The 23205-nt window shown below is 48.3% G+C and overlaps 1 protein-coding gene across 2 annotated transcripts in view; it reads left to right on the top strand.

Moving 5' to 3' along the window:
* Nucleotides 1-20682, top strand: part of FZD3 (frizzled class receptor 3) — a 53532-nt gene extending 32850 nt beyond the window's left edge. For both annotated transcript variants that reach the window (XM_086461701.1, XM_086461700.1), the window contains exons 4-6: nt 16981-17129; nt 18988-19221; nt 20469-20682. In XM_086461701.1, the coding sequence (XP_086317827.1) occupies nt 16981-17129; nt 18988-19221; nt 20469-20682 (597 nt within the window). The remainder of the gene's footprint in view (nt 1-16980; nt 17130-18987; nt 19222-20468) is intronic.
* Nucleotides 20683-23205: the final 2523 nt, after the last annotated feature.

Below are 23205 nucleotides of genomic sequence, written 5' to 3'. Positions count from 1 at the left end.
AATTAAGAGCAATGCTGTAAGATGGTGTGATACAAAACCAGACAGTCAATCCAGCCAGGTTTTTTTCTCTCCGCTCCAGCTCTTTCCCTCCAAGAGGCGGCCCCGGTCTTGCTGTGTGATAACATCAAGCGGGTTTTTACTGAAGATGGGGGTTCTCACCCATCCCTTCTGTTCATTGCTGGTGTGGGAGAGAGACGAGAGGATTAATTGTGGTTGCCTGAGATACCAAAAGCGTCAGCGGAGGCGATGTTTTGTCGATAGTTCCTCTCCTCCGTCAGCGGCCCCTGGATGTATCTCGCACCGGCACGAAGGAAAACAAAGCACAGGCTGGCTGATGTATTTCTGTTAATATGGAATTTATACCGCATCACAGATTATTTTAATGCACTATTTGACAACTAGCGTTGGAGAAATGGATTTTAATATTAGGATTGGTCTCTGTCACCTGCTGATAATTTGGGGTCAAGAATTTGTCAGTTTTCTTGTTTCCCATTTTTACAAATGTACTTTTTGATCTAATCACTGTTAATTTTTTTTTACTGTAAATTTTCAAGATCGTTTTAGATGTCTCCAAACTAACAGTAGCCGTCCTGCAGAACCGATTCAACACGGGGAAGCTTTCTTATGAGCAGGTGCCAGACGAAAAGCAACGGTGGTGGAAAAGTAATGGTAGGCTGCGAGCCAAGGGTATGGGAGTGTTTAGTCGTCTGCTCGGCTGTTACTTCACTCTGCTCAGCATTATGGCTCGTAGTGCCTACTTTTCAGTAAAATCGGGCAGAAGCAAAAGAGACGCAGAGACAAGCTGCTGGAAGTTCCAGCTCAGGTTTTGCAGCGATGTCTCTTCATTTCTCCCCCATCCCCCCCAAAAAAAGAGAAGAAAACCGAAGCCTTGCTTTACAAATTATATTTGTATTCAGTTTTTGTAGTACTTCTTTGCCCCCCAAATTTGTGATAGACATTTGAATTTACTGTAGAGATTTTAAATTTGGCGACGGCAAAGCTGGCTCACGAGCGCTTACGACGTGCTCTGGTAGCAGACCCTCGTCTCCCAGGCTGCGTTACGGGTGCAGGGTAGCCCCTGTTGACACGGGCTTTATTTTCATGCACAACTGCTTTAGAACAATTGCACACGCGGAGCAAAGAGAAGAAAAGATGGGGCTTGCAAACATCTTGCCGAAAACAGTGGCAAGAAGCAATGGTTGAGGCAGAGAGGCTGCGGTTTTGGGGGGGCTGATTAAGTTGGGATGGAGTTTCCCCACTTTTATTGGCTGCAGTGTGTGGCGTTTTCCAGTTTTTGCCATTTTCTCCACTAATCGGGGGTGCTGCCGCTTTCTTTTTAGACACGAAGTGTCTCGGCTGTTTTATGTCTGTGTTCCAGGGGTCCTCAGGAACGTGTGGGGGAGCGCACGGGGCTGGGTGCAGAGAAGAGGCTTTGTTGAGAGATGTCTTCGCACTGTTTGTGTCTGGCACAGGCATAAAAAGAGTATATTTAGAGATGTCTATAAATCGAGGTTTCTCCTCCCCCTTCTTTTTCATTAGTTATTGTTTAGGATTCCTCTTAGCAGAGGTAATGGATTTGCTTAAATCTGCCCTAAGGAATTGCTTCTTGTTGAATGTAATTATTCTGTCCTAAAGAAACCCGAAGCGGTGGAGATAAAAACGTGTTTTCCATCTTGCTGTTTACTCAGGAGAGACTGAGCAAATGTAAATGATGAGTTGGCTTCTTTCAAAAACAAAAGTTCAGAAAGAGTGTCAGCTCAGAACAACAACATTAATCGCAGTATTGCACGGTTTCCTAACAGGGATTCACTTAATGTCTCCTGGTTTAGGTGCTCAGGAAAAAGAAGATATTCAAGGAAAAGAATATATTCCAGTTAATTTCTCAGAATTCTCCTTTTCAGCTTTAGTAGTATCAGTCCTGCCTCCTCCTCGCACATCCAGGACTTTGATAAATCCTACTGAGGATGCAATGTATTCTCTTATCACACCTTGGCACGTATGCAATTTCCAGTCAATTAACATACTGAGTGAAAGCAATCATTTCATTCACATGACTCACTTCTGGCTGGTTTTTTAATTGGATTGACTGAGCGAGAGACAAAGGGAAGCGCTGATTTCTCAACCATTATCCTCAGACAGGTTGATTTGTTCTTGTACCCAAGTATGACTCCTCAAGGTCATCTTTTTCAGGTTTTTTTTTTTTTCCTTTTTATTCAGTATTTTGCAGCGGGTGACTTGCCAAAGGAGGTCAGATCTTGCTGCGTTTGAGTTCACAGTTTCATTCCATTCTCTGTTTAATAAGCATGCTTTATGTCTAGAACAGCCTTTAATTCTGATTACTGAAGAAGCTCTTTTTCCACTGACTCTTTTAATTAAAACGGCAACAAAAACTAAGTTAGGACGTCTGTTTTCTCTGGTTCTGAAGCACCAGTCGCTCTTAACTGTCAGAACTGAATGTTGCAGTACATGTGTTAGGAGGTCAGTTGCTTCAAAAAAGATTTAATAAACGAAAGGAAATTGCCTATAATTTGCATTAGACAATTCTGAAGAGCAACACATTCATTAATGATTGTGACTCGCTGGGGTTTGAATTGCTTTGAGATGTTGGACAGTGATGTCAAAATAGCTGCAGACCAGCTTGCAACGAGAAAATCTTTACCGGGGTGTGAGCTGTAGATTCTGCCAAAATCCCAGCGAGTGCTGAATGTCTGCAAGTCCGAATGTTCTGAGTCTCAGCAAAGATGGCTTTTGTCGCGCTCTCTGCAGCGTTCCTTGACTAGTGAGTGCCTTGTCCTGTCAGCACAGAGACGCGAGGCACGATACCTTTCGGAGATGCTGCGCTGCTCTGCGTTTAATCCTGGTGATTCCAGAGGGTTGTTATTATTTTCAATACATTTTTAAAACCTCAGTCCTGGACGGGTGCTCGTGTTTGAATGTCCTTGGTCTCAGGACTAAGCAGCTCTGACAGTTACGCTGCCGACAACAGCTGTTCTTCGGAAGGCTTTGGCTTTTCGGGAGCTCGTGGTTGCAGTCACCGTCTCTACAACACCACCGGGCACAACAGGAGCAACCAGCTCCCGCTGAGAGGTTTGCTTCGTGGTGTAACAGGCAGCAGTTCAGACACAGTCTGCAGAGACACAAGTATAGAAAGATGTTTATGCTCTCTGTTAAAACCATTTGTTTCTAGACCTGGCATCAGTATTGCTAAGTGAAGGCTGTACTTAGCAACGATAGATCTATCCTAACGATGGACTGTAATGAGATACATGAACGAAGTTCACCTGTAAGGCTGGGCCGGGTGTCTCAGGTGTGTTCTGTCTGTGCCCTGATCTTGGTAAGCATCTGCTCAGCTTAGTCGTGGCTGGGCTTATAGCACGAAAATGGAACAAATACTTGCACATTTCAAGTTTGATTTTTCTTTTACGTTATTCGTGTGAACAAACCGCGCTCCCCAGCATGATCCTGCTGTTAGGGCTTTTCGCTTAACAGCGAATTAGTCTGTTTCCTAGAAAAGTAAGTGCAAGCAAAGGGTACAGTACCTCTTCCCAACATGTGTGAAGGTTTGCTTTCCACGGGAGCTGAGCCAACTCGCAAATCAGGTGCAGCTTCAAAATTCAACTGTGGAACGTAAAAAACCTTTTTTTATTTGTATAAATAAGAATCTTTATACAAAAAAAGACTGTATTTGAGTTATCTAAAGAACTGGGTTATTCCATGTTTTCCATTGTTTATATTCTTAGCCATACAGAGATACTTTTGGTTGTGTTTTTTGTTTATGTATTTTTTTCTTTTTAATAGTTTCTGAACTCATTGTATATAATCTTTAATGCTGAATTACGTTAAAATAGCTCTTATGCTCAAAAACTCTAAGAGCAGAGCCAAGTCCCATTTTCACCATGAAAGAGTCAAAGTGTGAGCACAGAACTGATAAGCAGTGCCGTAAACTGAGGAGTGTCAACACCGACAAGCCGTATCGGAACTGATGAGCTGTGTCGTCTTCCAGGATGTAGAACATCCACAGATCTGGTCTGCTGTGACCAGACGACGGCGCTCCTCGTGTTCGAAGTTTGGGACTTGTCTTTCTAAAGGTGCATTGTTGTATAGATTTAGGAGCTCAGCTTTAATGTATGAAAATACTTCCACTCTGGTCCTGAAGCAGTTCTTTCAGAGAGAAAGAAGAGCAGTTTTAAGCAGAAAGAGGGCATTAATAACTCTTGTTATTACATTTAAGTATACTAGACTCTTGTATTTATTGCAGAATAGCTGGGGGGATCATGTAGTCACGCCCCTGCTCAACGTGGGGTCGCCTGGAGCAGATGGCTCCTAGCCGTGTCAGCCCAATGCTGTATATCTCCGTGGACAGGGACTCCGCAGCCTCTCTGGGCAACCTGTTCCACTGCTCAGTCACCCTTACAGAATTACAGCATTGTGTTGTAAAATTTTCTCAATTGATGTAATAACCCTGACACCAAATCATTTTTCAAAGCTTCAGTTGAACTGATTTTTAAAAATCAAATACTGTAAATGATCATTAACCTTATTCCCTTCACACCACAACTTGTAAAAGAAGGCCTTTAGGCTGATGAACACAGGATCTCTGTATGTGGAGAATAAGAAATATTTTACAAATACCATGTTTGCTAAAATAGCTATTTGTTTCTTCTCCCCTAAGTTCTGTGCTTTTGCTTTAGGCTATGGTTTGGCTATTATTTGCATCTTTACAACATTGCACTAACCTAGACCTGGACAGGCTGGAGAGCTGGGCCTGGAGACATTTAATGAACTGCAACAAGGCAAGTGTCGAGTGTTGTGTCTGGGAAAGACCAAGCCCATGTCCCAGCACAGGCTGGGGACTGAGCTGTTGGAGAGCAGCGTAGGGGAAAGGGACCTGGGGGTCCTGGGGGGCAGCAGGGTGCCCATGAGCCAGCAACGGGCCCTCGTGGCCAAGAAGGCCAGCGGCATCCTGGGGGGTATGAGAAGGGGGTGGTCAGTAGGTCGAGAGAGGTTCTCCTCCCCCTCTGCTCTGCCCTGGTGAGACCCCATCGGGAATAGTGTGTCCAGGTCTGGGCCCCTCGGGTCCAGAAGGACGGGGAACTGCTGGGAAGAGTCCAGCGCAGAGCCCCAGAGGGGATGGAGGGGGTGGAACATCTCCCTCGGGATGAAAGGCTGAGGGAGCTGGGTCTGTTCCGCTTGGGGCAGAGGAGGCTGAGGGGTGACCTCATCAGTGGGGATAAATACGTGACGGGCGGGTGTCAGGCGGGTGGAGCCGGGCTCTTCTCGGTGATGGCCAGTGACAGGACAGGGGGCAACGGGTGCCAGCTGGAGCACAGGAGGTTCCACATGAACATGAGGAAAAACAGTTTCCCTGGGAGGGTGGCAGAGCCCTGGCACAGGCTGCCCAGAGAGGTGGTGGGGTCTCCTTCTCTGGAGACATCCAAACCCCGCCTGGACGCGTTCCTGGGTGACCTGCTCTGGGTGGTCCTGCTCTGGCAGGGGGTTGGACTGGATGATCTCCAGAGGTCTCTTCCAGCCCCTCACATTCTGGGATTCTGTAACCTGTTTCTTACAACTTCAACTCCAGCGATTTCACAGTGCGGCAGTTACTCATTCTGAACCATTATTAGGACAAATATAACGTCACGTGCAACTTGTTTTTTCTGTATGGCATCATGTAACTGACTGCATCATGTTGGATCAAAAGAGGCCATAAGAAGAAAACAAAACTAAATGAAAAGTAATGAAAGGGTGGCAGGAATAAGGTTCTGTTAGAGCTTGGGGGAGGAGGTTGTAAGGGTGTGCATAGCCTTGCAAAAGAGGAGTACGAAGGGATGCAGTTGCAGTTTTAGAGATCCATAAAGGGCTTTAAAAAAGAGCTGTTAAAGTGAATTGACACTGCTGGCAGAATGATAACGTGGTCTTGGATAAACTCCAATCGGAAATTAGAGAATTACTTGGTGAATTGAGTGTGTGTGGGGGGTGATTGCAGGATAAAGCTGAATAACAGAATAGGCTTGTGTGCTGTTGCTGGCTGCAGCAGTGGAAGACTTGACCTGACCAAGGATATTTCTTTTGTTCCATGTTCTTAATGCCAAGTGTCTTCATTCAATAGTGGGAGTTTATTAATGGGGATTTATTCCAAGCCTGGGTCATAGTAAGCTTGCTAAATGTTGTCTTGGAAGAGTTCAATGAATTCAAGAAAGAATATCTACTGCCAAAATAGATATTAAGGCTGCAAAGATTTTAGTCCAAGTACATTTTTAGCAGCAGGGTTGACAGAAATTAGATTTTCTGATTCATGAGTTGTTTTTTTTTCCCTGACTTATTGTTTGATTCCCAATTAAGTGCTAATATCAGAAGGAAAAAATGCTGAATCTGCCAAATGCAACCTACCGCAGCGACCCCTCAGTATCCCTAATTTGACAGATTTGCCAGCAATTCAGGCTGGCATCTCTTTAATCTCGATGTAATCTCTGTGAAAGATAGATATATCATAGAATCATGCAATGGTTTGGGTTGGATGTGACCTCAAAGCTCATCCAGTTCCAACCCCCCTGCCATGGGCAGGGTCACCTTCCACTAGAGCAGGTTGCTCCCAGCCCCATCCAGCCTGGCCTTGAGCACTGCCAGGGAGGGAAGTCTATCAAGCCGTGTGTTGTGGGTGCTGGTGAAGAAGCATTTGCTGCTAAAGCTTTGTTTCACCTCTAAGTTTATTGGCTGATTTTAGCCCATGCCAACCACCGTCCCTGTTTGCACAGACAGAATACTGCGGTAACGCCACCTCGTTCCACAGTGGGGGTAAGGACAACTGCATGACACTTCTTTTTTTGGTGAGCATTGGAATTTAAGTAAGGGAAATCGTAGTAGATTGGGTTTGTTAGACACCTTTGAGTGAGTCATGCCTTGACTTGCAAAAATACTTTGTCATTTGAATCCGCACGTTAGTCGCGCGTCTCTAAGGGGAAAAAAGAGTTTATGGGTCCTTGGATCTGTGGTGTGGGACAGCTACAGCTCATCTGAAAGGGGAAGCTCGGGAGAGGACCTGAAATAGTCCAAAGTGAGAAATGTGCTCAGAGATTGTGACGTGACTCTCTTATTCCAGTGACAAGAGCAAAGATAAGCAGTGCTGTGCGGCGGGTGGGGACTTGTTTGCTTTTTTCTCTCTGCAGAGGACACCCCACTTCGGCTTGTTCATGTCCACGGGAAATGGAAAGAGGGGTCTAAGTCTCTCCTGGGCAGTTTGCTCAAGTAGATGTGCTTTTCCCATGCTCCATGCCCGGCGTTCGTGCCAAGAGACTCGCGATACCGGTTCCTCATAGCGGTAGAACAGAAGGCAGGCGCTTGGGCAATCTCTCTAATTACAAACCGTGGCCAGCACTTAAAAAATTAGTTGCCGCGATTGAACGCTGTCTTCCGTTTCAAGCTAAAGCCACAAACTGCCAGACATCCTGATAAGGTCACTGAGCTTCAGCTTTCCCTTGAGGAACAGGGCGTTCTCCCAGAAGTAGTCTCCTGAAGCTGCAGAGCCAACCTGTCCCCAGATCCTTGCAAGATACCTGCAGCATGGTGGCTGAGGCTGTAGTCCTCTGCATTCCCAGCCCACGAACGCAAGAGCGGGTGGCAGCGAACTTCTCGGTGATTGCTGGGTGCTGACACTGTGACTAACCGCGGGGCCTGAAGGGCAAAAGCGTTGGAGGCGAGTTATTAGACTCTAGTCATGAGTCAGGGCCTTTTTAGTTGTCCTCTGGGATCCCTTTTCAAGGAGGAGATCGATGAGGAAACCCTGCAGCGTTACCTTGTGCGAGGCCACTCGCTGCTGTGTTACTCTTTATTCAAGCTATTTTTCCAGCGGGTGATTAGACTCCAGTGTGTTCCCCTGGCACGACGCAGACAAGGGATGACTTCTGGTGAAAACCAGTGCTGTTCTTCCATGGACTGAATCATTTCTTTCCCATAACATGCCAGAGGAACTCAAGAGAAATTCTTCTAAAACAGAATTAATTGTATTTTCAATGTTCTGTAGAGGCAGTTTTCATAAGGATGTGTTTTTTAGGCACTTACACAGATTAAATTCTTGAAAAAAAATGTATTGCAGATGAGTTCGGCATGGTGAGATGGATCTGCGGTGCCTGGGCTAACTCTTAACTTCTGTGCTGAATAAGTTTCCTGCAGAATAGCCTGTATCCCATTAAGATGGTAATTTTATAAGCTTTTATTACAGCGGCTTATTTATTTATTTTTAGCTAGGGTTAGGTTTCGAAGCTATCTGTTACTGGCCCGGGCCTTGCACAGGCTGATCGCTTTGCTTTCATTTCCTCTCCGGGTATAGAGCAACTCGGTAAGTCAGTCTGGAGAATAGTTAGTAATGCTTTTTCATAATTGTTCTAACAATTTAATTGTTTTAATGTGAGCCAGTGGGCAGAGCTAATGCGCGGTGCTTTCGTGCTCCTGAGGCTGAGGAGAGCACAAACTGAGAGCAAGGGACAACGGGCATCTGTGTTCTCACGTGGTACCTGGAAAAACAATTTTATTTTACAGTGAGAAATGCTGCTATGTTTTACCGGGAAAGGAGCAGCGTGAGCGTCATATTCTAAGTCTCCAAGCAATGACAGTGATGGAAATGGTTATGAAAGTGAGACTGTTGGATCAGATTCCCTCTGGTCTTTCCCCGACTTCTCCCATTTTCAACAAAAGGATGGGTTAATTTGAATTTCATTGCTTTTTATCCTTCGGGAAATATCAAATGATCGGCGTTATTGTGGAACCGTGCCCCAAAGGAGGGGGACAGGTGTTGTGTTTGCGCTTTCACTTCACACACGCAGCGAGCTCATTAATTTGCAATTTCATACATTTTAGTGGGAAGAGGCCACTGGTCTCTGTCGCTAAAAAGCAACCGTGATTGATAGTTCAGGGGCAGAAGGGGAAAATATTCAGAAATTAGTTATATAAGCATCTTAAATTAACAGTGTGCCTACAAAGAAGCGTTGTTTTTCCCTGGAGGAATGCCGAAATGGATGTTTTTAACCTCCGTCCTGAACACCTGCCACTGTGTGTTCCAGCAGGGAAACGACGCCTTCAAACTAACGTCTTTTGGTGTTCGCCGAGGAAAGTACATTTCGGTTTGATGGTCTGTACCAACCCAGCCACCACGCCAGCCCGGCGGGTGGGAGGGGAAAAAATGGATTCCAGAAATCTCCCTATCGCAGAGGCGATCTTTGTGTCTGCCAGGACTTGTTCGCTGCTCTCCGCTGGGTGAGACGTCGGTGCCCGGGCTGCTGGTGAGACGGGTCTGAACAGAGCGCAGCGCGGAGCGCATGGCCCAAACCCCTGCCTGGTTTTCCCTGTCAGCCGAAGGCCTGGAGCTGCACACAGCCAGGCGGTTCGGTTCAGGGACTCCGATCCCTGCAGCCCAGCGGTGGCGCGGGCGCCTGCCCGAAGCCCGCCGAGGCTTTCCAAGCGCATCTTCATCCCTGGCCTCTCTGCAGCAGGTCCGACGCAGGGCGCCACGAGCAGGCTGTCGCTCAAGAACGATGATTCCTGCCGGCGTTGCTAAATGGCCAAGTTCTCAGCTTGCTAGAGCGTGTGAGCCCCTCTTGCACCTCTGGAAAAGCGATCGGGTATGAAGGAAAACGGAGAATCACCACCAGTATCACCTTTCCTCTAGGAGAGGGTCTCATCTGGAAGGACATGGCCACTGGCCGCCTTCTGCTCTCTGTTTCCTTGACATTGCCCTCAGGGAAAGGCAGCTCCTGACCAGTGCGCTTGTAAGACAGGCTTTTATCTAGAAAGAAAGGTATTATCATCATTTTTTAGGGCCCAGAGGAGATCTGCAGTGTCTCTAGATTTGAGTCAGTGGCTTGCCGACATGTAAGAGGAATTTTGAAAGCCTTTGGTACGTGCTAATGAGGGGGGCGCAGAGGTTAACAGCCACAAAGGAGGGGTCTGGCAAGGGTGCCAAGCGGGAAACAGAAGAAATGACTGAATTAAATTAAGTAGTAGGTGTTCAGAGTTACTGTTTGAGCTGATAACCTGCAGTATTAGTTCTGAGAGGGTTTTCTCCTCATTGCTGAGTTTGCAGTGGGACTCCGTCTCTGATATTAGACAGATGGCTTTTCCGGTGGGCTTCATGCTTCTCCCTCTGTGCCAAAAAAGGAGTAGTATTTGAGAGCTGTTATTTTACAGCTGAAAGAGTGTTTGCCCTCTGGTTTTAGATGCATGTTGGGACTTTTTATTAGCATCTCACAACTTGGATCACTTGCAGAACAAAACTGAAAGTCGAAGCTAATGCTCATCCAGAAATAATTTCCAGGGAAATTACTGTAATGTGCCTCCAAGTCCCAAAACAGGCAGCTGAGGTGAGCTGGAGGGTGCTGCAGCTGCTGAGGGCATCTTGTGATCAAGTACCCCTTTGGATCCCTACCTGGAAAGCTGAATATCTGAAACTCCTTCAGCGTTTAAACCGTTGCAGGAGGGCGTGAGGACGTCCCACATCTCTGCAGGAAGGGTAGAGCGGTGTAGGGTGTTACTGGATAAAAATGCAGTACGTCAATAGCGTGTTATAACCCAAAATTGCTAAAATACTCATACATCTTTAATTGGAGCTTCAGAAGGTACGTACCATGCACTTATCAAAGCATGAACAATAACAGACTGTATTTCTTAGGATCTTTTTAGTCTTGTGCCACTGAGAGTGTGCTTTTTATGGCATTTAAGTGTCTCTCCTGAGGAAATTGCAACACAATATGTTAGCAGTGCTTTGCTTGCTTGGAATTCTATAAAAGAGGAGGAAACTGCACAGAGAGTTCACACTAGTGATTTTTTCTGCTTGTTACAGTATTTGTGACGTGTCGTTACATGGAGCTCAGCGAAGTCAGCAGCTGTGAAGGGTTTTGTAGAAAATTATGAGATGAAAATACATTTTAAGTTCTCAGTAACTGTGTTTCAGCTTCTTTTCCTCCTTTCAGTTATGTCAATAGATTAGGTTTTGGGAGTGTTTCTTAAACTCTGATCGTTGTAGCAAAAAATATCAATGGTTAAAAATAAGTTTACCCATTTTGTGGTTGTTCTCATAAAAGAACTGCCACATTTTCATTCAAAACTTCTTACTGGAGAGAGATTTTCTCTGAGAATACAATTTTAAAAGAAAAATTTGTCTTCATGTTCTTGCCATTACCAATTTCCAAACGATATGTTCCACCACACTTTTTTCCACTGTACTTTTAAAATGGCAGCTGTTTTTCCCTCGAAGTTGAAGTATTTATGTGAGAAGGAGCAGTAAATACATGCTGTTTCTTTAGCTGTTTTCCAATATCCTCACTTTCGGGGAGGTACATAGACCCAATTAGTGCTTATAGAAGTCTGCATTTGTTTAAGCTCAAACATATCTGCTCATATTCTGAATTTTTAAAAACACAGACAGAGTGCATCGAGTGACCTTATGACATCAGCACGGACGGCATCGGAGACCCAAGTGTCTCATTTGTCGATCAGTCAGGCTGCCCATTTTTCTTCGTTTGTGTTACACCCCAAATTTGGGGCACTTCTCTCTCGCCTCACGTTTGCAAATCTGCCAAGAATTGAACAAAACTGAGCTGAGGCTGGGGGCGAGGAGAAAACGACAGTCTCTGCAGGCATGGGAGGATGGTCTTCCGCAGCGTCTAGGACCACTTTATGTATTCCCTGCGTCATCTTCTCTCTACAAGAAGATAAACAGAAGCTGGGGCTCTCATCCAGTTTTCACTGTCGCCTTCAAAGGCGGTTACGCACGTAGATGTCGTGTGGTTTTAAAGAAGCCTGGGGTTTAGCGAAGCGTTGTGTCTCCTCTTAGTCATTCAACGGAGACGAGCTGTAAAAACGAAGCTGCTCGTTATTTTAGAAGCGTGGACAGTGTTACAGCAGCAGCTTTGCGTCTAAGTACTCCCCCAGAAAATTATTGAGGTTTCGTGTGCTGGAGTTGGATTCTTCTGGAAGAGTTTGGGTCCTGCACAATGAATTCGTCAAGAAAAGGAAAGAGCAAGTGGTTTTGTAGGGCTGGAGTTGCTGCCATTGTAGCTTCAGCCGATCGGTACTTGCCTCAGCAGCCCTAGTTACCTGGCTTTTCTCGGCAGGAGGCATGAGCAGTGACAGGCAAGCCGAGCTTCGGAAGCTGAGGGTATAAAAAAAAGCGGTTTTAAAATAGCAGAAGTGCTCCTGAAACAGTTTCAACGTTACACTCGCTGTCAGCGGGGATTTACTATCGATAAGGGCCCTTATGGCTCGAACTGGCAGTGCTCTGGTCGTGTGGCAAAGCAGATCGCCTCAGCAGCTGCTTTTGGACGATGGCTTGCGTTGGGGAAAAGCGGTGTGTGAAGTTTGGGTGTTCCAGGTCAAGTCCGAATTGCGTGTGTCGGGCCTCTGTCTAACCACCTTGAAGCCTGCAGTACTGCGCCGTCGTCCGTCGCGGTTTTACTCTCCCTAAAGAGCAGGGCAGCATCGCCAAAGTGAAGATCTCCTGGATTTAGGTTTGGAGGGGGAACACAGATGAGGTTCTGGGTTCTGTACCGCTGTTGGAAACCGTGCAGCCTGTTCTCTGTCCTGATGAGAGAAGCTGGCAGCGTTTTGGGCTCGGAGTTACCCGAGTGCCGTGCTGCTGGGAAACGGGCTCGGAGGCTCAGGGTTTAAACACCTGGTATTTTCAGTTTTATAAGCCTGGAATAGTGTCTTGGTTTGAAAGACAGGTGTCTGCGGAGGAAGGCAGGAGCCTCCCTTGAAATGGAAAGTGCAACCCCCTTCCCTCCAAATTATTATAACTTTGAAATTAACGGGCCTTCAGGCAAAGATATGGGGAATAGGAATAACAGTTCTTTACTAATATATATATATATATAACACAAGGCAGGGAAAAACAAACAACCCCCTGGTTTACACTGACAGAGTCAGAAATACAACCTGACCCCCTGTTAGGGGGGCAGTAGCAGTCCGATCAGATGCTGGCTGCAGTCCTCCTGAAGTGATGGGTGTAGTGCTGTGGAAGCAGCGATCAGGTAAAAGGGTCTGGTCTTCCTCCGAAGGTCCAGTGGTAGGTAGGTAGCTCTTGTCCTCTGGAACTCCAGTGGGGGGAAAAGCTCCTCTGGGAATCCAGTGGAAGAAGGCTGCTAGGGTGTTGGAGATCTCCGTTTTTATTTGGCATGGACTGCTTGGCTCCTTCCCCCCGGGCGGAGCATCTCACCATGGGATGGGGAGTCGTGAGGCAGTTCCTTGATGGGCCATTAACAGGAGATAGCCCAGGAGGGAGTGATCGATGGGTCAAGCGATAAGGCATTGCTGTGCCCAGTAACAGGAGATAGTCCAGAGGGGGGAGGCAGGGAGCGCCGTCCCACCTGGTCTCAACAGCTCCTGAAGATGGTAATGGAATACTTTTTTTTTCCCTTTTGGCACATTTTACACTGTAACCCAGGACAAATAGTAATTTCAAGTTTTATTTTTCCTGTGTTAATTGTTATAAAAGTCTCCTAATCCGCAGGTACACGGTGCTTAAAGCAGGTGCAGTCCCTTTAGCATTAATCACCAGTGATCTAATGTGTGTTACGACTTGAATTGCCTTGTGCAAAGCGGCTTATTTTCCAGAAATGTATGTAATGATGTTTAATAACTTGCTTTGCCGAAGAGCGGGATGTTCTTCCTTTCACCTGAAAGTATTTATTGCGTGTATTTATTTTAATTTTTGCTTGGCATTATTTGTAGCACCCAGCGCGAATACGTTGAGCCAGAAGTTGTGATATCAAGTGATTTACTATAACATCTTCATGATTTACTGTAATATCTCCATGATTTATAGTGCACTAGAGATTTGTAATATGTTCAGTACGGGACATAGTCGCACCACAGCAGTGTGATACACACACATGTACCTGTCACGGCACCTGACTCCTGTTGGCTCTGCCATAGTGCAGCATGACTCAGTCAGTGAAATAAAGATGTCCTGCAGTCCAGCGAGCAACTGAGAGCTTTAGCGCTAGAACTGTTGTTTTATTCTTCACGCAAGAATCAAATTTAAATTCCCTTCAGGCCGGTGCTTGTGCCAGGGGAGACTTGGCCCAGCGGACAAGCATTATATGCAAATACAAAAATTTACCTGAACATTACCTTCATTAAGAAACAATGAGTTTCCCCATTTATTCCACTTAATGCCGTATTTGCACATTATGAAATGAGATAATAAGGTTAATTTTCAAGAGTTTAATTTTGTTGGATAATTTTTTATTGGGTAATTGTTAATATTTTTTTTTTTTCTTGAGTGGAATCTCACAGCTTGACTACAAAACCACCTGGAGAGCCTTCAGACTCGTTTCTGCGTGGTTAAATGGTTGTGAGCATAGGAGGGTCCATAGTGAGGTCAAAGACCTCCAAGATCAGGGTTTTTCCTGGGTTGGGGGGTGCTGGAAAGCACACTTGGCAGTGCTGAGGGAAGAACTGACATGGGGAGAGCCGTGATCCCGCTGCGTACGAAGACGAACTCTAGGAAACTTCTCACAGTAGTGCTCGTTATGTTTCTACATTTAATTGAAAGACGGGCGTGTGGTTACTGAAGACCAGGATCGATGGGCCTGAATTCTTGTCGTGTTCTAGCCTGCCACAGTTGTGCCAGGTGATTTTGGGCAAGATGCTTAAATTCTCGTTTTCCATCTACGATGGCGATACTATTAAAAAATGAGTAATAATGCAGAGTATTAAAGCAACGATTGCTGTGTTTTCACTGGTCCTTATAGGAGCTGTGCTGCCCCTCAGCATTCTATGGTTGGAAAACCACGGGGCACAAGCCTGCTTCTGGCAAATCATCTTGACACAGTGACTGCACTGAATTCAGATTTTCAGTTTGGGCGAAAAAATGGTTCTTGATGTTGTTTTAGGAGGTTGCGAATGTGTTTCTACGTTAATATAGGCTCGTAGGATCAGAGGGGAGCTCTGACTGTCACTGTCAGTCAACCTTAGAAGATGCCTGTCCTCACAGTTCTCGCTTGGAAGCTATTCCAAAATCTTGCTCCTGTAAGGGTGGCATTTCTTCATGGCTGGTGCAGCCTATTTCTTTCCTATTGCTTAGCTCAAATAGCCCTAGGTGGTTTTTCCCACATTTCACAGTTTAGAAATTTTATGTTTATAGTAATTGTATTTTTCACACCTTTGAGTCTTTAGAGGCCAGACAAGCTTCTTGCAAGATCGGCTTCTGTTCCCTGTCATCCTACTGTTCCCTGTCATCCTCTAGCCCTTCTCCAGACCCCTCTGCTTCCCAGGAAGATGAGTTCAGACTGAATCCCCAGAACTGCACAAAGTATTTCAGTCTCACTCCTAGCTTACAGAGCGAAGCTCCCCTGGTATGAAACAGCTGGTTTGATATTTTCTTCTGTTTTAAACAGGCCGGTAGATATCCAGATCGCTTTCTTAAGTATAATGGGTTTTATCATCCGCGTCACCATCAGGCTCAAGCTGTTGCTGCAGGTACTCCTGGTTGGAAAGACTTGATTTCGTGAGCACCTCCCCCCGATTAAACAGCTCCAAACCTTCTTGCTGTACTAATCCCTGAGCCATCTGTGGATCTTTGTTATCCTTATTTCTGTTGGGGTCGGGAGAACTTAACGGAAGATCAATCGAATTTCTGCTTGTTTAAACATCTTTCCCGGCCTTAGCGTTACGCATCCTAAAGCCATTCTGGTGAGAACCTCGTCCTGTCAATGTGTCACGATATGAGACAGTCAGTGATGTCTTCCCCTCGCTTGCCAAGTTCCTTTTCTGCCTCACGTCCGCTGCTTTTAGCCGTGCTCCTCTCGGGCAGAAGACCCTTCTGCTCTGGATCCGCTCTGGTTAAAGGCCTGTCAGTCCTTACCACAGAGTCCCCAGCTACAGGATCTCCTCCCCTCCCTCTGGTCTCCTGCTGCTCTTGCCATCACGTCTCCCGTCCTTTCACATCATCTGCTTGTCGTTCGCCTTCTCTCTTGGTCCCGACTGGCTTCGTTTTCTTTCTCGGCTTGCAGAATCACAGAATGTGAGGGGTGGGAAGGGGCCTCTGGAGATCGAGGTTTTCTGAGGAGCTCTCCCCAGGTTGTGACGAACAGCAGGGAACCTCTTCCCCCAGTCACTTACTGGCCAGTGGGTGTGTGAGACTAGAATGAGATCTGGAGTACCTTCCGTGGTCACAGTGCGGGTGACAGTGTCACACCAATGCTTACAAAGGACTTAATGATACCAGAATAAGTTAGTTCCTTTCCTCCACAGCCTTCTCGTACAAAGACGGTGGTACCTTTCAGGCTTGCGCTTGTTCTCTGTCCTTGAAGGTTCAGGTTTTGAGCTGGGTTATGGATTCAAGAGACTTCTTGGATGCCTGTTTGGTTCCATACTGCCTTACCTGGAAATCATACCTTTGTAGCTTCTCTGCATCTTTTCCAAACAAACCCTTTGTGTATCAAGAAGCTTGCAAAAACAGACCTCGTGAGCTTTCTCAACTTCAGTTGATCCCTTAAGGAGGAGAAACGGGGAGAGGGAGGGGTTTTGCCGGGTCAGTAAGAGGCAGGCAGCCGTACCTTGCCGATGCCTCATATTCCTGAGGGAGGGAAACTCCGAGTGTAACCAGAGTGTAACGAAGGAGCAAAGGCTCAGGGTTGAGCATTTCATTGGGATTTTTCCCAACAGCAGATGTAGCACCTGCTTTTATACAGGTTACTTCCACCAGGGAAATGAGTCTTTATAATTTGTAGGCTAGAAAATATTTCACAGTTACTCAGGGCACAGACCAGGAACACAACTAAAGGCCAAGACCTCTCAGCAGTTGAATCTTTTGTGTTACTGTACACCACACTCGGTCGTGCTTCCTAGAGCCACAGAACAAAGGAGCCCTGTTGATGTTTGCTTTGGCTCAAGGCAGACACGGTTCTTTTAAAAGAGTTGATAAATGGAGTGGTGAGCTCTGATGGGTTGTCTAATCTTCTTTTCTCTTTCTTTTTGTCTCTCTAGGTCACTCAGATGAGCCGTCCAGATTTGATTCTCTTTCTCATGAAATATCTCATGGCTTTGGTCGTTGGGATACCCTCTGTCTTCTGGGTTGGAAGCAAAAAGACCTGTTTCGAGTGGGCTAGCTTTTTCCACGGACGCAGGAAAAAAGAGTGCGTATTGCTGGCTGACAGGTCAACTGGTTGAGTACAGGTGAAAGATCTCCTCTTCCCTTGTAGTCCTGGAAGAGCATTTTGGTTAGTTTTTCGTGGAGGCAAAGACCGGAACAGTTTTGTTAGAAATCAGTCACTATCCAAAGCGGAGCAAGGAAGGACAGGACAAGCAACAGCTCAAAAAAACCCTGAAGAATTGTCACTTGTTTTTCCATAGTTATTCTTCCGTCCCAGCTCCAATCTACATTGCTCCATCTGTTTATAAATATTTTTTAACTAGAATTAGGTTCCAGGTGAATACTACAGCTTCTCTGCCATTTACTGAGAGGTGGAACTGCGTGTTTGTGTTTGTGAACGCCCTTACCTGTCAGCTGGATCAGAGCTTTACACTGAAATGGAGCACAAGTTCTTTTCACCGCGGTTGCAGTCAAAAGCAAATGTCTTTGCTTTCATCCCCCCTGATGCATTAGTGCCAAAGCACAGTTTGGTAAAATGACAATATGAGTGTCTTAGGGCTTCTGGAAATTGAAATCAATTTATTCTGAGGCATGGCATAAATTTAAAGACAACCTGGGTGGTTTTGTGATAGCCATGAGTAGCTATTTTCACAATCGTAAGTATTGTCTTTTAAGTCAGTGTTTCAAAGTAGATCCCCAAGTACAGCAAGCCTTGACGTGACTCCTCCATGACTTCGACTTGCCCATCCTTAGCAGAGCTGGCCTTCCACTGAGGTTGAAGTAAAACCACCTTCCGTGAAGCCAGAGCACATTTTCCTTTGTTTGAAAGATAACCTACCATGACAGGAAGAGGGTTAACAACCACTTAATACGACTTTAATACCTGTGTGCACGTTTAGAGAGGATTTACGGAGAGGTGACCTGCTGGTTTGGTGGGTAGAGGTCGGGAGTAGAGCTAATGAAGGCAGAGGAAGCTGGTTCACAGGCCTGGCTGTCTCGGGGAGAGCTGGGGGGCCTCTGGAAGCGCCATCCTCTCTCGGGGTGCAGCAGAGGAGCCCCCGCGCGTGCCAGCGTCTGGCTGGAGCCGCGTTCCTGCGCCGGCCCCGCTCCCTGAGCAGTAAGAGGCAGAGCCACCGCAAACCCCCCTCCTTAGGTAGCCTGGGATCTGCTGTGGGTGGGAAAGTGAAGAGGAGGAGTTTGCCAGGCAGCGGAAACGGAACGTGGGAGGATAATGTAGAGCATGGGAGGGGAGGAAAAGGCCTCCCCACAAAAAAGAGATGAAAAAAAAAAAAAAGGAATGTAGAGGACGGGACAGCACCTCCTTCCATCGTGGGGCGGCCAAGCGTGTGCCCCTCCTCCAGCCCTGCCCAGCAAGGGGCTCCAGCGAACAGAGCAGCTCTGGGACCGTAACTGCCGATCTCAGGGCTGCGGAGCAGTTGCTTGGGCATTGTAGTAGGTGCTGCGTTTCCCTGGTGTCCTCCTTCTGCTGCCGGTTTGAATCCAGGTCGTTTGAGTGAGGAAGCGGCTTCCCCTGTTCCCCCAGAGGCAGGTCCCTGCGTAGCCTGAGCGTGCCGAGTCACAGCGCTGCCCCAAGGATTTCTCTTGCCACAACATTCGCAAACTAAGGCCGTAAGCAAACACTCCGCGGTTGTTCCACGTGCCCAGGCTGGAGGCTCAGACAGGGGGAGGAGGAGGGATTCAAGGATATGAGCTTTGCTGAAATAGCCCTGTGTAGAGGTGCTTCAAAATTAGGCAGTGAGCGACTTGCTGACGTAAATAGATGGTCTTCTTTGCCGAGCTGTAACATTTGCCTGTTCTGTGTGTAAAATCGTTACCGTGCTGTTACTGCGATGACTTTCACGTTGCCGTCACTAACGATTCCAATCGCACGTCTTGTCCAGAGTTGTAAACGAGAGTCGGCAAGTGCTGCAGGAGCCAGACTTCGCTCAGTCTCTTCTGAGAGATCCCAACACCCCCATCATCCGCAAGTCAAGGGGCACCTCTACCCAGGGCACGTCCACTCACGCCTCCTCTACCCAGCTGGCCATGATGGACGACCAAAGGAGCAAGGCAGGCAGCGTCCACAGCAAAGTGAGCAGCTACCACGGCAGCCTGCACCGATCGCGCGACGGCCGGTACGTCTCTTCTCCTCAAAGTCTGGCAGGAAATTGGGCGAGCCTCTGCTAGGGCCGTCGTGGTGCCAGACCTGGAAGTTCTGCTGATAGTTACTTGCTCTGATTGCATCTCCCCTCCCTGTCGGTGTGTGGATTGGAATGAGGAAAAAGTAGCTAAGAAGGCCAGTGGCATCCTGGGGGGTATGAGAAGGGGGTGGTCAGTAGGTCGAGAGAGGTTCTCCTCCCCCTCTGCTCTGCCCTGGTGAGACCCCATCGGGAATAGTGTGTCCAGGTCTGGGCCTCTCGGGTCCAGAAGGACGGGGAACTGCTGGGAAGAGTCCAGCGCAGAGCCCCAGAGGGGATGGAGGGGGTGGAACATCTCCCTCGGGATGAAAGGCTGAGGGAGCTGGGTCTGTTCCGCTTGGGGCAGAGGAGGCTGAGGGGTGACCTCATCAGTGGGGATAAATACGTGACGGGCGGGTGTCAGGAGGGTGGAGCCGGGCTCTTCTCGGTGATGGCCAGTGACAGGACAAGGGACAACGGGTGCCAGCTGGAGCACAGGAGGTTCCACATGAACATGAGGAAAAACTGTTTCCCTGGGAGGGTGGCAGAGCCCTGGCACAGGCTGCCCAGAGAGGTGGTGGGGTCTCCTTCCGTGGAGACATCCAAACCCCGCCTGGACGCGTTCCTGGGTGACCTGCTCTGGGTGGTCCTGCTCTGGCAGGGGGTTGGACTGGATGATCTCCAGAGGTCCCTTCCCACCCCTCACATTCTGGGATTCTGTGAAAAGTTCGTGATGTTTTCAGAGTCTGCGCTACTTCTTCACGATTTATATGGCGTGAGCGTGTTCAGCGCCGGTTTTCCTGCAAAGGCGCTGATCTGTGCGTCACCACCTGAGCGCGGGGGGGAGCCAGCCCTGTCCTAAAGTCACCTTAGTAGTTTTGTGGCCACTTTTGTCCGTGTGTAAATTGATTTTGTTTCTGTAAATAGTAAATATTGGGAGTTACCCGCTCTAACTGAGGTGCGGTGAAGGTTTATACCGTACTTTATCGTCAAGGATTTTACTCACCTGGTTATCAGCGCTGCACATAGCGCTGGGCTCAGAACCAGCGTTGAAACGATCCGCCTGGGGCTGTACGAGCCGCCCAGGGAGCGGCTTGTTTCACGAACGCGGAGGCTTTGTGTGTGCCTGCGCCCCCACCGGGGTTTCTTTGTGTCCTTCCGCGGGGTAACAGCAGTCAGGGTTGTCCTCTCTTCCTGTGCCTCAGGTACACTCCCTGCAGCTACAGAGGCGTGGAAGAGAGACTACCTCACGGCAGCATGTCGCGACTGACCGACCACTCCAGGCACAGCAGCTCCCATCGGCTCAACGACCAGTCGCGTCACAGCAGCATCAGGGATCTCAGCAGCAACCCGATGACGCACATCACGCACGGGACCAGCATGAACCGCGTCATCGAAGAGGACGGCACCAGCGCCTGAGCCGCCGTGGTGGATGCGGTTGCGCGGCCGGCGGCTCCTCCTCAGCTCAGTATTACCACGCCTCTCACCGGGGGCTGACGGGGTGCATCAGGAAGCCGAAACTGGCTTCTTCGTGTTGAAGCCACCGTCCTTGTGCTTGCCTCAGAGCTAGAGTGTTCAGGAATGTGGAATTACTGAGTAAAAAGCTGGTTGCCTCCTTTGAACCTAGCCGTAGGGAATTATTTATTCGTTAACTGTCACTCATCAGCCACCATTGCTGAATTTCTTACTCTTTGTGGCAAAAAACCCCCTCCCTCCGACGGCTCCGCGTGTCGGTCGGTGTCACCCTGACACCTCGCTGGCGGGTCACGCTGAGATTTTTCCCTGTAAGGCATCAGGGAGCTGGAATACGGAAGGGATTCCTCCGCGCCCCTCTGCGGTTGGACACTGATACTTGTGGTCATCGAGCGCAGGGGGAGGGGACGCGTGTGACGCGCCGTGTCACGGGCGTCTGCGGGGGTCGGCGGGCGCTTCTAAGGGTTTCGCTGGAAATGCGGCACGGGAGCGAGCGTTCTGGCGAAGGGCGCCGCGCTGGTGGTCGCCAGCTCTTACCAGAGCTGTTGAGGCTCGGTCGTTGGGATGGGGTGGGAGGGTGGGGGAAGAGAGAGGCAGGGAAGAGTGATTTTTTTATAACTTGTATTGTCCTTGCTTTTTTTACGAAAGACTATTTAAATTTTCTACTTGTTTACAATTTACGTAGGAAGAGAACCATCTGGAAACCAGTTATCTCGATAATATTCAGCCACTTATTTTTTAGATTAATGTACAAAAGCTGAGCTTGCCTATTCCTGATCTATTTAAAAAATAATAATAATAACAGAAAAGCTGGATTTGTCACCCAAACTGGAATGTACGGCCTTTTCCTTACAACCAGAACAAAGCCTGCTTACAAACCCCGTGACCTAGGTGAGGAAGGTTAAGGCCAGAACAGGCAGGAGGGATTTAACCAGGGCCAGCCCCTCGTCCTTGCCGGCCCCTGGGCAGCTGCTGGGGGGTTCGAGCGAGCGGGGAGCAAGAATTTAGAAACAGGTGGGAGAAACCAAGGCCGGAGCTGCCGGCAGGCGGGGAAGGAGCGGGCTGCAGCAGCCAGAAACCCTCTGCGTTGCTGCCCGGAGGAGGAGGCGCCGTATCCACCCTCCATTCCTGGCTCCTTCCCAGCATTGCTGACCGACCTCTGCTGTGGGTTATTTTCTTTTCATCCCCCGCTAGAGAGTCACAGTAGAGAATTCTCAGTTGGGGCTTTTTCTGCGTGTAAATAACCCGTTGGGGTACGGGGAGTGTCTGTTGGCACCGCGGGCAAAAGTCGAGGCATGTCTCGGATGGTGCAGTCCGTCTTCTGGAGCGCCTGCTGTGAGATTCCTTCGGCGTGAGGGAGCGCTGGTTGCCTTTAAACCTACCTCAGTAATTCCTGCGGGGCGTCGCTGGGGAACGAATCCTTATTTTTCCATCGTCCGGACAGAATTCCCTTTTTGACCCGTTGGAGGCGTGTACCCTTTTGGTACCCGCTGGGGTGGCACAACCTCGAGGGCAGGAGCAGGGCACCGAGCCGCGGGGCCTCCGTCAGAGCCTGGCGCTGCGCTGACTCACTTCGGCGAAGCGCGTCCCCGCGCGCTCTTTGGTCGCCCGGGCTGTCACCGTGTCGTAGAAACAGATTTACCGTAAATTGTCGTTCTTGCTCCCACGGGGCTTTTGCTCCGAGGGAGAAGCAGCACAAACCAAACCCGACGTGGAGTGACGAAGCTCAGCCACAGCTCCGCGCTCCCCCGGTGGTACATCCAGGGAGGGAGGTCGCTGCACCGAGCGCCCCCGGGCAGAGCAAAGCGCCCCGGGGGACGTCGGCAGGGACAGCTGCCCAGGTCACCTCTGCCAACGCAGACAGAGGCCTGAAAAATCTCTTGAGTGACTTAAACTGGGGAAACTGCAATTCCCCGTAAGCCTCAAGGGTGAAACCCTTTTTCGTTTTCAAATTCAGCTTCTACTAAATAACTTGCTGCTTCAAGGGGATGATGGGTTTAGGGATCTGGAGCTGCAAAGGAGCCGGGTAGCTGAGTGCTCCTAAACACTGTAACCAAACTGAATAAGCTCAAGTGGTTGATCTTCTTGGCTCAATTTCCAGTATTTTTTAAATTTTTTAAATCGTGGCAGTGCTTTGACTTGTTTAGAGTCAGGCAGGGGAATGATGACGGAGGTTTGCAATCTATCCTGCCTGAAATTTTGCTAATTCGTGAGGTTTAGTCCCCGTATTGTCTCCAGACGGGAACATCTAAGCTGTTCCTGGCTCATGGATCCCGTAGGCGAGCGACAGACCCCCGTCACCCCAAAGAGGTGATCGAAATGTAAAACTTGAGCTCTGGCTGGGTTTTATCCCCCCCCTCCCCCTGTAATCCCAAACCCTCCCTGTTAACCTTCCACACCTGAATTAGCACACCGCTCTGTTCCTGCAAAGCGCTTCCTCCCCGGGGTGGAAACGACTGGTTTTGGGTT

This window comes from Leptosomus discolor, chromosome 2, assembly GCF_034619465.1.
Source record: "Leptosomus discolor isolate bLepDis1 chromosome 2, bLepDis1.hap2, whole genome shotgun sequence".
Lineage (NCBI taxonomy): Eukaryota > Metazoa > Chordata > Aves > Leptosomiformes > Leptosomidae > Leptosomus > Leptosomus discolor.
This window is presented reverse-complemented; position numbering and strand designations above follow the sequence as displayed.